General features: G+C 35.7%; 1 protein-coding gene across 2 annotated transcripts in view; it reads right to left on the bottom strand.

Annotated features, from left to right (window-relative positions):
• Positions 1–14093, bottom strand: part of LOC123556702 (N-alpha-acetyltransferase 15, NatA auxiliary subunit-like) — a 46191-nt gene that overhangs the window by 26817 nt on the left and 5281 nt on the right. For both annotated transcript variants that reach the window (XR_006687515.2, XM_045347616.2), the window contains exons 2-7: positions 10638–10722; positions 10095–10199; positions 2793–2881; positions 1473–1541; positions 976–1110; positions 208–355 (exon numbers count right to left, since the gene is read on the bottom strand). Coding sequence is in view for 1 of the 2 variants with exons in the window: in XM_045347616.2 (XP_045203551.2) it covers positions 208–355; positions 976–1110; positions 1473–1541; positions 2793–2881; positions 10095–10199; positions 10638–10722 (631 nt within the window). In the remaining variant the exon portion in view is untranslated. The remainder of the gene's footprint in view (positions 1–207; positions 356–975; positions 1111–1472; positions 1542–2792; positions 2882–10094; positions 10200–10637; positions 10723–14093) is intronic.

Raw genomic sequence — 14093 nt, 5'->3', positions numbered from 1 at the left:
TTAAGCAAAGCAAAACTTTATTTTCACAATGTAAGGTGTAAATGTATTAAATGCTTTGAGAGTGCTTGCCAGCTGTGGAATTTATTTCAGTGCGACACAGCAAAGTGTTTCCTAGTCTCAGACTCCAAAACTGCCAATCTTTTTCTCTCTGAAAGTATTTCTCCAAAATGTTTTGAAGGTTTTTCCAAGTAATGCCATACCACTAACCTTTGGTTTCTTGCACTGTAAGTCTGTCTACTATTTGACTATCATATTTATCAAGGTGGTCCAATGCTTCTTGCATATTTCCCTTCTCTCTAATCACAAGATTCTGGTACAACAACAGCTCCCCATGTTCATAATCAAATGCTTTTGGCTAAAAAATATATATATATATTGTAAGTTAATTTTTTTTCCAGACAGTGTATACTTGGTCTAGTGATAAAAACTCTCATTTATCAAAATATTGAAAACCATATAAAGTAAATTTATATATCTTTTAAATTAAACATTAAAAGCAAGTTATGTTTTTAGTGCAAAATAAAAACCCAAATTCTACACCATAGATTATTTGTAAGAATCACTACTGCCAAATCCTCATGTACAAATACACATCAGCTAACAATACTCTTCAGTCTGCGAGACAAGGTTTAGATGGGTGAGTACTACCACACCTTGTACACAGTACGAAGGATCCATTAGTGTTCATCATGTGCATTGTTGCATGGAATGCATAGGTTAAGTACTGTGATGAAAAATGCCAGAATACTACTGCTGTTTTTTTCTTCTTCAATAATCCCACCTGCCAACTTTGTGCTAATTACAATTTTTTTTCCTTTGCTTATTCTGTCGACACTGCACGAGATCCCTCTAAAACCTACTTTTATTATATAGTTAAAAATAAGAAAGCAAAGCCAGGAAGACATCAACATAAACAACTGGAATTGTGTCAGTTGTGAAGCTAAATATATATCATTATATTACAGCAATATTTACCGTTTGTGTATTCCTAAATGCCTCAATGATTTTCAGTGCCATATCATACTCTTTCAGCAAATGGAAAGCCATAGCATAACCTATCCATGATGCTCGCTGTCCTGGACGTAGAACTAGCAGCTGGTAACGTGTTTCCTGAAGTAAAGGCAGCTATGACAATTTGATTTCATATATATCATAGCTATTTCCGTTCTAGAAATTTACTACCTGCATATGTACTATTGAAATAAATTTACTTAAACATGAAGGTAACTGCTTGTAATTACCTCTCACTCCAGTCTGATCCTTACTTTTAACAAATACTGGAGACACCAGACATTATTAGTAAGCATCTACTTTACTATTCTTAGAAAGAACAATTACTCATTGTAAAAATCTTGAACACATGTATATATTTCTACAGATTTGTGTTTCTCAGTTTCCTTTCCATTAGCAACAGTTGATACTTTTCATGTAAAAACAAAAATTGCGAAGTTTTGTAAGAATAACGAGTTTACCTTGTAACCTTCTAGATCTCTCATCTGTATCTGCAGCAAGGACAAGTCTCGCAGGATCTGTAAGTTGTCCTGTAACATATATACATTTCATCATCAACAACATTACATATACATATTGAAATATTGTCAAATTTCATGGACAAAGTTTTAGACTTTTCGTGGGGATACTGTTCTGTTGAAATTAAAAAACAACAAATTCTAATTTTAAAGATAAAAGAAACAGGGATAACATTAAATTTCGTGAATAGACATAAAATCCTCAAAAATTAAGACCCCCATCCCCATTAAAAGGAAATGCTGTCACAGTAATGCAAAAGGTACCAATGTAAGAATCCCATATATGATGACATCAATTTCAATAAAATCAATTTTGCATCAGTATAGAAAAATATCTTCAGTCTATATGACAAGGTTTATATAGGTGAGTACTCCCCCTTGTATATAGTAAGAAGGATCCATTTATATTCATCATCTGCAAAACATCATGTATCTGTACTGTCACAGAAGTTTGTTTGTTTTTTGTTTTGGGATTAGCTGTGTTTTTCAGTCATGCTACTAGGGCAGTTAACCTAACCAGTGTTCCTGGATTCTATACCAGTACTAACATCTTCTTCAGAAGCAAATGCCAACTTCTCAACATGATTAAGAGGTGGAGAACAAGATGACTCCTGATACAATGCCTATTAATATCAAATAATCATGGAGAATATATCTTTGCCTGACGACCAAACTCACGTCCATGCAATACGTGGATCTGTGCTCTCCCTACTGAGCTAAGTGGCGGGTTCCACAAAAGTCTGGATTTCCACATCCTTCTTTCTAGTGATTACTTATAACATTCTTTATCAATATTCATATCTTGACCTAAGCGAAACATTTCATTTGCAGTCCATTTTCTTTTTACAATATTTCTTAAATTTTGAACACAGATGCCATATATTTTCTGAGTACTACTGCAACCTATGGGTCACTATTTACATGAAGTATTTGCATATGATATTGCATCAGCTAACAATACTCTTCAGTCTGTGTGACAAGGTTTAGATGGGTGAGTACTACCACACCTTGTACACAGTACGAAGGATCCATTAGTGTTCATCATATGCATTCAATGTTAATAGGGAATCATGTTTTCTGTACCACGAAGTCTAACATCCTGTAAAGACTTTGAAGAATATAAAGAATACATACACTCATTAATCCTTTTCATTCCAGAAAAAATCTGTAGAGTACTGTACTTAACAAACCATAAAGTGTGGAAATAATAAATGGGTTTTTGTTGTTTTTTCTTCTTTTTAAAAAAAATAATAAAAATATTACCTTGTCCCACTTCAGAGCATTTCTGTAGCACTTTATTGCCTCATCATATTTTCTGTCTGACCTTTGAAGTAGACCGTACACATGCCAACCTAGTCTCAGTTAAGGAAATCCTAGGAGTTTTTATACTATCACACATGGTTTCAGAAACCTACATTGAAACGGTCACAATTCTGTACCGATGCCCAACAATTAGGGTTCATTTGAGCATGCATACTACAATTAAATGGAAAGTAAAAATTAATATAAGGTCGAAAATAACTCAGAAATTCTGATACAAATCTGCCAATTTTTAATGAACAATGGTTAATTGATATTACATGCTCTACAAGTATCGAGATTTAACAAGACTGTCCGTAAGACAGCCAATGCTCGACTATTCGAATTATTGTCCCAGAAGCAGGAAAATGTTACCCTAAATGTTAAAGTATCTATAGAGTTTCAATCAAGTATCATTAGTTTTGGAGATAGTAACTTGCATGCAAAAATTTAACCAGAAGTTTTAAGTTCAAAAGGGGACATAATTTGACCAAAATGTATATCAAAGTTATAGGACTTGATGCAATCAACTAGTTTTATAACCCCGAAGGTACATGTGAAGTTTCAATTTAATATCTGCATTTGTTCTGCAGATAGCAACTTGCACTCAAAACTTTAACCAGAATTTTCTAAGTCTAAAGGGGCATAATTTGCTCAAAATACATGTCAGAGTTATGGAACTTGACCAAGCGAGGTTGGTAATTGACCTAGAAAAAGAAAAAATAAGTTTCAAAGCTATATGCCTTTAAATGATAGCTGTATGTACTTGCATGCAAAACTTTAACCAAGGTGTGACGCCGATGCCAGGGTGGGTAGAATAGCTAAAAACTTAAACTTGTTGTAAACTTCGAACTTTCAAATGTTACACAGGGATCAAATTTAACTTTTTTTCCCCACTAGCAATTTTTTAAATGCTGTTTATGTGCTAAATTTATTATTTCAAGACTGAAGCCAAAATTGCCAATGCCATTCCTACAAAACTTTAACTACATGTATAAGCAATAAGTAACTCAATGAAGGTTCCATGTGTTATTTGCACAAAATACCTTGTTAATACAAAATCAATACATACAAAATCAGTACATATTTCATGATACAGTGTTACACATTATAAATAAGTGTAGCATAATTTGGTCCCAATGACAATGAAAGTTTCTTCCTTTGATCATCAATTATAAGGAATAATTGTCATAAGGAAGAAGAGTCAAGAGACAGAAAACCCCGGGCTGTCAGGGACCAGTGCCATGTTTAAAGCCAACAAAATTGCGTGTGTCTCAGCTCAATACTTAATTAGAATCAATTATGAATTTGTATGTTATAATTAATGTAAGTCTCCGCTCTACAAATTTGTAATTAATGTCTCCGCTCTCTGAATTTGTATTTGTATTTAATGTCTCCGCATACCCTTTTGCATGCCAAGAGTTTGGCCATTTCTCACAGGCCCATTTTCCTGCAAAATAAATACCAAAACCAACACCTTGTCCTCCGGCACTATCTGTAAAAAGCTGAACATCTTTATTATTAGACTAAAATCTGTCATGAAACACTTTTATGCCATTGGACCTTTCAAAAAATGTCTTCCACATTAACATGTCCTTTCTCATCCCTTTCTTGATTCTTAAATGGTGATAGGGCTTGGTCAAGCCACAAACAGAATTTATTAAACGTCTGCAAAATGGTCGCCCAGAGTATGGCCCTACATGCAAAATTAAGTACACCTATCAAGCTTTGCATTTCTTTTAAAGTGCACTTCTCCTTATGCAAGATTGTGTCCAGGGTACTTATTTCTTGGATTTTTGACATTGGTAAATGTACAACCATCTCCCTTGAGTAAAGTTCCAGCCCCAAAAAACATGACCATTGTTGGACCTTCTGTTTTCTCCTCAGCCAATGGGACACTGTGCTGCTTTATGCAGTCAGAGAAAGTTTGCATTAATATCTTACACTGATTAGTGTTATGCCACCCACCACCTAGAAAGTCATCCAGATAGTGCATCAGATTTCAGCTTTTTGCTTTACCAAAAATTCTAGAAAATCAGCAAATCTGTTAAATATGTTGCAACTAATTGAGCAGCCAAATGGTAAACATTTGTCCAAGTAGCACAGGTCTTCAAATTTAAATCCCAACTGATCAAAGTCTGCACATGCTACTGGCACTTTTTATATGGATTTTAAACAGTTGGCAGTTTTTGCCGAAATCTTGAACCATGTGAATGGCAGAGTCAAATCCTGTGTATTGCACAGAACATTTACTTGGATCTATGTAATCGTATGATTGACTTTTTGGATATGACAAGTAATGGATTAACCTATATATTCCTTTTTACTACTCCAAAGGTCATTTGACTTCTTAGGGACGAGGCCTATTGGCGACACCCTCAGAGTAGGGAATGGTCTATGGTTGAAAGAGCCTGCAACTCTCTGTAATTCAACTTCTTTTTAAATTTCTTCTTTGATAATTTCTGGTGAATTTAAAGCAGATTTTAAGTTTTTTGATTCTGATGCTTGTCTAGGGCCTTCATACTGCAAGGAAAACCCTTGTGTAAAACTATGTAAGAGGAAATTTGCCTCTTCAGGATCATAGTCTACAGATTCTTTTTCAAGCTGATTAATATGTATCGGAGATGGTGCTAAATTTAATAGGGTTGGATTAGTAGAAGCACTGGCCTCTAGCAGACCCCCTTGCCTGGCCTCTCCAGATGGGTCTTGCTTGGGAACCTCAAAAGGAACCCCGAAACGAGTTTGAATGACGGTTTTGATCATTTTGACCATTGACATTATTGGCTTTGCACAGCCATCAACCATGCTGAGTGTTGTAGCATGTGGAGCAAATGAGCGGATAATGACAATTTACTCATTTTCAGTAGCCCTTGTTAAAATCAATACAGTAGCCCTTGTTAAAATCAATACATGGTGGCGGCATTGACTGACTAGGCTTGGTTTGACTATTTGTGGCAAAACCAGTGCTACCCTGACCTCTAGAGGCACCAGAAAAACACCTCAACCAAAGATCAGAATTAATAGATGACCAAGGTGTAAACTGAATTGCCTGTCTCAGATGGAATTGTTCATCATATGTTCTCCAGAATGTTCCACTGTACTTGTAAGCTTCTTCACAAATAACATACATTTAGTGAAGTATGTCTTGTGTTTGATCTGGATGGGCACTTCGATAAATGCTACTGTATATAAGAAATGCATCAGACCATTTCTCATTTGAGTTAACTTTCTCTGTAGATACCTTTGGCCTTTTAACAATATTTCCACATTCAACATATAACATAGCACCAGCATTCATTTCACTAAGCTCTACATTTCCTTTGAGAAGAACAGCCATATTTATATATTCAAGTTGTTTTATTTTTGTTTTAATAGACTCAGGAACATGACAACCCAATTCATCCCTGCCATACCTTTCAATTTCAGGCTGATCTGTATCAAAACTGAAACTTTTCTCAATGTTTTTAACAGGTTTTGGTTCTATACTGTTATTTAAGAAATAATAAATCTGTTCCTATATTTTATCAGTTAATAAAATATGGGCAGGAGTTTGGATGCGTAATAATTAAATCACGAGTGCGTAGCACGAGTGATTTAATTATTCGCATCCAAACAACTGCCCATGTTTTATTAATAGATAAAATTATTGGAACATATTTATTGTTTCGATTCTAACAACGCAAATAATTCACATTTTACAGTACTACATTTTCAGTGTAATACGTCATTCGGGTCATATGCTGTTACAATTTACCCCCTATGGTTAGAAAGAGTTGCATAGCCAATGGAACGTATAGATATTTGTTTCTTTATATCAGAATTTTGAGAAGTATTTATAATTTAGTAATCTAACAGCCCGCAAACTAATTATGAAGAGAATCATCAAATTAAGCGAGTTGACCCTGTGTTACAAGTTACGAACTTAACTTTATATGACGTCACATCATTATGACGTCATTCTTTATGTCATACATTTATGGCGTCACCGCTGTAACTTAAAGCTAATTGAATTCACTTGTAGAGATCGAAACGTGTTTTACGGTCCTACACATAACTCAGTATGACATTTTATCATATTTATGTTTTTGAGATGCTGTTTTCAACTGTTTGGCCCTGAAATAATTTGTATGTAATGAAACTGAAGTAGAATCTCTTATGCCACAATCATAGTAGGTGAAATGTAACAACCAGGGGTCTAGCTAGGTCCAATTTTTTGGGAGAAGTCACTTCTCCCTCCAGCTGATTTAGGGAGAAGTGGGGAGACTTTAGAGAGAAGTGGGAAGACTTTTCCTATCGCAATGCTGTTGAGTGATACAAAAGGTGGCTGTAATTTTCTTGTTTCTAAATAAAAAACATTGAAGTGACCATTCATTTTTTTAGTTAGGTCATTGCCCTTACAGTGGTTATTGTTTCATTGCAAAATTCTGAAAAAAAGTCTTTTTCAAAATTCAAGCCAATGCTGTTAATCTAACCGCATGGTTAATCAGCAATTTCTTTATAAAAACATTTTTTTTTGCACTCGAACATGTTGACAATTAAACCCAAAGTGTCAAAGACGTAACCGCGGTGCTAATTGGCTAAACACAACCGACTCTGGTGTATCGGATAATTTGATTAGCTTTCACGCTTCTCGGGAATATCTCGCAAGTACCTGAAGTAGGCGGAGCTTAAATTATGCTTTCGGCGTGTGTCTCCGTGTATTCAACACTCATTTTGACACCGTGCAAAGGTTAACAGTCCGGGTGGCGGTAATTAGCGAATGCGGATATCAAAGAAAATCGGGCGACTTGCATTTTGCTTTGAGGTTAGTTTTGAGCGAAGTTTGAAGTTCCAAAGCGCCTATTTCGCTCAAGTCGCCCACTCGCGAGAGCCCTGACAGTCAACCATATTTTATCGTAGATTCATGTTTAGGCGATTTCACTATATGTTTATATACCAATTGCTGTAGATCGTGTTAGAATTCCATTTATTGGTAAAGACAAGGATTCAGATATTAGCTGCTCAAAATCAATAATGTTACCCTTCTGATTGTGTCCTTCCTTGGACAAGTCCAGAACATTCACTCTCTCCAGAACATCATCGCCCTTTTGCAGTTTTGGTTCTGATGAAGCTGCCTGCTGAGCTTTTCTCTTTCTTTCTCCACCTTTCCCTCTCCCAGGCATCTTTGTGAAAGGTCAGATTGCTCAAGATTTTAAGTTTTTATTTCAGATTGCTCAAGATTTTAAGTTTTTATTTTTCTAATAGAATTTGCAGGAATGACATTGAATGAAAGGGAGATAATATGATACTTCCTGTTCTAGTAGAAAAACAAGAAAGCTAACTACTGTCCCTAGAAGACAAATCTGTACAAGAGTATTTCCCCTTGATAATAATTCCAACAATCCAAGAACTTCTACAGACAATAAGCCATATTAAGTTTGTTTGGGTTTCATATAACAAGAGGGCCATGAAGGCCCTGTATCACTCACCTGACCTATTGACCTAAAGATCATCAAGATTAATATTCTGACCATGTTTCATAAAGATATGGTCATAAATGTGGCCTCTAAAGTGTTAACTAGCTTTTCCTTTAATTTGACCCGGTGACCTAGTCACTGACCCGACATGACCCAGATTGAAACTTGACCTAAAGATCATTAAGATTAAAATTCTGACTAAGTTTCATGAAGATACAGTCATAAATGTAGCCTCTAGAGTGTTATCAAGCTTTTCCTTTGATTTGACCTGGTGACATAGTTTTTGACCTTACCTAACCCAGATTTAAACTTGACCTAAAGATCATCAAGATTAACATTTTGACCAAGTTTCATTAAGATATGGTAATAATTGTGGCCTCTACAGTGTAAACTAGCTTTTCCTTTGATTTGACCTGGTGACCTAGTTTTTGATCCTACATGACCCAGATTGTAACTGGACCTAAAGATCATCAAGATTAACATTCTGACCAAGTTTCATTAAGATACAGTCATGAATGTGGCCTCTACAGTGTTAACAAGCTTTTCCTTTCATCTGACCTGGTGACCTAGTTTTTGACCCCAGATGACCCAATATCAAACTCGTCCAAGACTTTATTGAGGATAACATTCTGACCAAGTTTCATTAAGATTGGGCCAAAATTGTGACCTCTACAGTGTTAACAAGCTTTTCCTTTGATCTGACCTGGTGACCTAAATTTGACCCCAGATGACCCAATATCAAACATGTCCAAGATTTTATTAAGGGTAACACTCAGACCAAGTTTCATTAAGATTGGGCCAAAAATGTGACCTCTAGTGTTAACAAGCTTTTTCTTTGGTATGACCTGGTGACCTAGTTTTTGACCCCAGATGACCCAATATCAAACTCGTCCACGATTTTATTGAGGGTAACATTCTTACCAAGTTTCATTAAGATTGGGCCAAAATTGTGACCTCTTAAGTGTTAACAAGCTTTTCCTTTGATTTGACCTGGTGACCTAGTTTTTAACTCCAGATGACCCAATATCGAACTCATCCAAGATTTTATTAATGGTAACATTCTGACCAAGTTTCATTAGGTTTGGGCCAAAATTGTGACCTCTAGTGTTAACAGTCAAATTGTCGAAGACGGACGACGGACACAGGGCGATCACAAAAGCTCACCTTTGAGCACTTCATGCTCAGGTAAGCTAAAAAAATCTTTGTCTATAAGTTTATATCAATAGTCACTTTCAGAACACTTTTATGGATTTCTGAAATTATTTTTCGCCTAATATGTGTGGGTTAGTCCCTTTATGCCAGGCCAATCAATTATTTGCACATTATGGTTCATCAGCATTTTTTTTGTATCCCATTAAATTTGGCACTGTCATTCTGAGCCAGTGGCATGTATCTGTTTGCAGGAACATGAGAAACATGGATGGGAATAACATTTCTTATTGGTACTATTGTCTGGTGGTAATTGATACAGATGGCAGGCAATAGGTAATATTCATGGGATATAATGCTGCTGTGATTTTGGTTGAAATGGTTGTTGCTGTTCAAACTTTTAACTCGACTCTAAAACCGAATGAAATGGAACTTTTCCACATTGTTGGTAAGATATGAAATAAAACAACGCAAAGAATCCATGTGACGAACGCAGTCTTTACCATAAGCCACAAAAGCCTGATCAAGTACCAACAGAGATTTCAGTTTTACAGGATTGTGTTGCAGCAGTCACAACACACTCTCTGTTTTAAGTATGAATGTATTGTATGATATATACCACACAGCTGGAAAGTGAACAACATTTACTGGTAAAGGATACAGACATGACTCTGTAGATCATTTCTCAGTCCACGTCTAACATAGTCATACGCTTCTTCCTTCCTGCCAAGGCAGTTCAGTGTCAGTCCTTTCATAGCCAGGGTCTCTGTAATACAACCAAAACATCACTGAAGCATCTCAAATGATGCAATATTGAAACCAAATTTTCTAGTAAAAAAAATTCATATGTATCTTATTCAAATAAAGAGTTCTCATTTCCTTTTTTCAGGAAGGTTGTTTGCTGGGAAGGTTCAATTTTACAAATGTAGTTGTTAGATAGCAAGTTGTTCACAACTTGAACCAATTTTTTGGTCGAAAAAAGGCCATAATTTTCAATAATCTAACCCAAGTGTAGCCTTACTTGGTTAGGTCAATAGGTTTGATGACTAGGAAGCCTTCTGCGAAGTTCCGATCCAATATATGCAATGGCAATTGAGATATGAATTTGTACACAAAATTTTAACCGAAGTGTGTTGCATACGCTCGAGAGAATGGAAAAGTTCTCACTATTCTTCTAATGGCCGAATTTAAAACCAATTCTTACCTCCATGTTCTGCAAATTTTGGATTTGTCAAAATCTGTTTGGAAAATTTCAATCCATTTCTGTACTGTTTCTGTTCATAACATTTCTGGAAAATATTTGTCAGCCATTTAAGAAAAACATATACAGAGATAACAAACCAATATCAAATTAAATGACCCTTTCAAACTGAGGCAGATCCAAAGATATACTATTAAGCTCTTTTGCAGATATTAAATAATTTGGGCACAGGCGAATACAAAAAACCTGATGTCAAGTCAATTTTTGGGGAAAACTGCATGATTTAAAGGAAATTTTCTGAGGGGAAAGGGCCTATTTTCTGAGGGAAAAGGGCCTATTAATGGCTATTATCAAAGAAGAAACAAAAAAACCCTGTAAAAGCTTCTACAAATGAAATACAACCACATACATTCGAAAAATCAACAACATGAAAATTATCCACCCAGGATCTGAGAGATACATTTGTAGGGTGTTGCTGGCATGCGGATATTTGGCTATCTTTTTAGGTTGAAATGTCACGGGTCGTAAATTTTACAGGCTGTTTTATCCTTAATAGTAACGTGCGCCGTGCATAAAGTCTTTTCCAGAGCGGGGAAAATAATACTTAACCATGTGCCAAATTTCCAATAGTGTCCCTCAGGTTTTTATTATGTTGCATCATCTGCTATTTTATTGAATCGGGGCTTCTCGGTAATGTACGTTATATCACGGATATTAACGGAAGTTCCCGAGGCAATTTATCCATGTGTCTGTCCGTGCAATTTTGTGAACACTTGTCGTGTTTGTCCAATCATCTTGTTTGTCTTACATGTTTGAATGAGAGAATGAAAGAAATACATTGGTCTGTTCTTTTTATTTTCTTTGCACTTTTCAGTGCCAAATTCCTTCGGCCCTCAGAACAGTCTACCGGTGTCCGACAAATCTATAATTTTACTGGTAGCCCACTGGGCTACCAGAATTTTTTTCTGGTAGCCCAGCATTTTCTTGTAGTTGCCCAGAAAATTAACCATGAAAGTACTAACTTGCTCTATCCGTACCCGACTTACTGAGATGTGAGAATAAGATTGGTCTTTAACAATATTTTGTTAATAACAGAAATCTAAAAACACAAAGATAAACATTTCATTCTCTTTAATCATAATATAGAAGTACAAGTTGAAGTTAATACAACATCTTATTAAAGAAACATTTTCACACAAGTATCTCTTAGTTTACAACTTAAAAGTCTTAAAATATTAAAATTGTAAATTTCTGTCCGTATTGAGATCAACTTGAGTATTTATACTTTCTATACCGGTAATCAATTATTAGATGTTCACAAAATGTATTTAAATTGCAAGTCACTGTCAATATTCACAGGTGGCAGTATCATTGATTGGTCACCCCTTCCCCACCCTAAGACCCCCGATACAACCCGGAAAAAAAATCTGTCATTCTCAGGTGTTCCTTAATATCCCCACACTACAAGACCCCTGATACAACCCAGCAATTTTTTTTTCAACTATCAAACTACTGTTTTGATAGTTAAATTTTTTTTCAGGATTGTATCAGGGGTCTTGTAGGGTGGGAATATTAAGGAACACCTGAGAATGTCAGATTTTTTTTCAGGGTGGTATCAGGGGTCTTAGGGTGGGGAAGGGGTGACCAATCAATGATACTGCCACCTGTGTCAATATTGAGATCAACTTGAGTATTTGACATTCTATAAACATTCTATAATCTCTAGTTAAATGTTCACATAACATGAAATGGTATTAACCAAAGAAATCGGCATTATACAAAAGACTCGTGTAGTAAATTGACAGTTTTTATGTTTTACGTGTTTTTCGCACATGCTGACAGACATGTTACTAATGACTCATTTTACGCTGGTTCCCAGCCTTTGAACTCAGGGATGTAAAATTATTTTTCACACCACTCGTCCTGCAGGACTAGTAGCCAGTAATATCTACTCGCCCTTAGTGAACAGCCACTCGCCCTAATAATTGACACTTTTAATACTGTCACTTTTATGAAAGGAGTATTATGTACAATAGTATTATTTCCCGAAAAATATTTATTTTGAAAAGTGTCTAAATAATCATCGTCCATCCACCCGTGTTGAAAGAGAGGAAAAAAACGTTAATGATTATCGGTAATTATTCAGTTGATAAACTAAGACCTTGTTTTCATGATCAATTTACACCCCCTGAAAGAGCTGAAAGAAGTGTGTCAGTATCTTGACATCTGAAGCGGAGATCAAAGCGGTATTTTTGCTCGAGATTGTCATGGCATTACGTCATGTTTTCGCGCCATGTGACACATCACTGTCTGATCGTACCGCATCGGTTCTTAAAACTGCTGAGAAATAGAAATCAATAAAAAGTTGTCTTCTTTAATTTATCAAAAGCGAATGTGCTATATCCCGTATAAAAGGTAAATGTCTCAAACGATAGTTACTATAGTGGATATACTACCTATGTGACCTATTTGCCCTCAGGGAATTTACATTATTGTTTGACAAAAAAAACTTTTAAATTGTTGGTCAAAAAATACATGTACAAAGATTCATTTAAAACTTATTAAAAACTGCAATGACATCACATTGCTTTATTTTAAAATCGCATTTCTATTTACGTTCACGAGGTCACGTAACCTATCCTGCCGCACTAACAGAAATCTGTTTGCCAAAAATCGTTTTACTCCATGTATTGTAATAGCTGCCGCTTTTTCATTATTTAAGAATTTTTTATTCTGTTTTTTGTACTTTCTGGTCAAAAGTCTGAATTTTATGCCCAGAGTATTCATCATTTATTTACTTTTAGAAAGAACTAAGTAACTAAGATCGCGCTGTTTGAATTTTTACAAATGATTATATGAAAATTCGACCGTTTTTATAGAATTTTGCCTACATTTCTGTCGATATCTTATTATAATCATTATAGAATTCAAACAGTATTATTTCTCAAGAGGTGTTGAAAACTTGAAGCGAAAATGTTAAAAAATGAATGCACTACGCACGGTTTTTGTGTACGTGTCGATGTAAATTAGATATGACGATAGGTCGCACGTGCTTGTGGAATGGAAAATTACCGGCATGACGTTTTGATATCTTTACGATTCGCGGGTAAATTCCAGTCAATCCAGGTAGCGACTGAACCATCTCAAAGTTTATAGACGTTTTGGAGTTGTAATTTCTGAATTTTGGTAAAGTAAGGACGTAAAAAACCACTCGCCCGATCGGTCGAGTATACGGCGAGGTCCACTCGTCCTACTCAGACTTTCACTCGCCAATGCGAGCGGGCGAGTGGAATTTTACACCCCTGGAACTGTCGAAGCAGTGAAAGCGTGGTACCTATCATAATCAGTCGTCGGTAATGTACGAGAGGATCCGATTGAATTTAGAGATTTTGACTGGTACATCGGTCATAATTAACTATCGTTAAATCGGTCGACTTTGATTAGTCAAGCGGAGACCAG

Source organism: Mercenaria mercenaria, chromosome 5, assembly GCF_021730395.1.
Source record: "Mercenaria mercenaria strain notata chromosome 5, MADL_Memer_1, whole genome shotgun sequence".
Lineage (NCBI taxonomy): Eukaryota > Metazoa > Mollusca > Bivalvia > Venerida > Veneridae > Mercenaria > Mercenaria mercenaria.
This window is presented reverse-complemented; position numbering and strand designations above follow the sequence as displayed.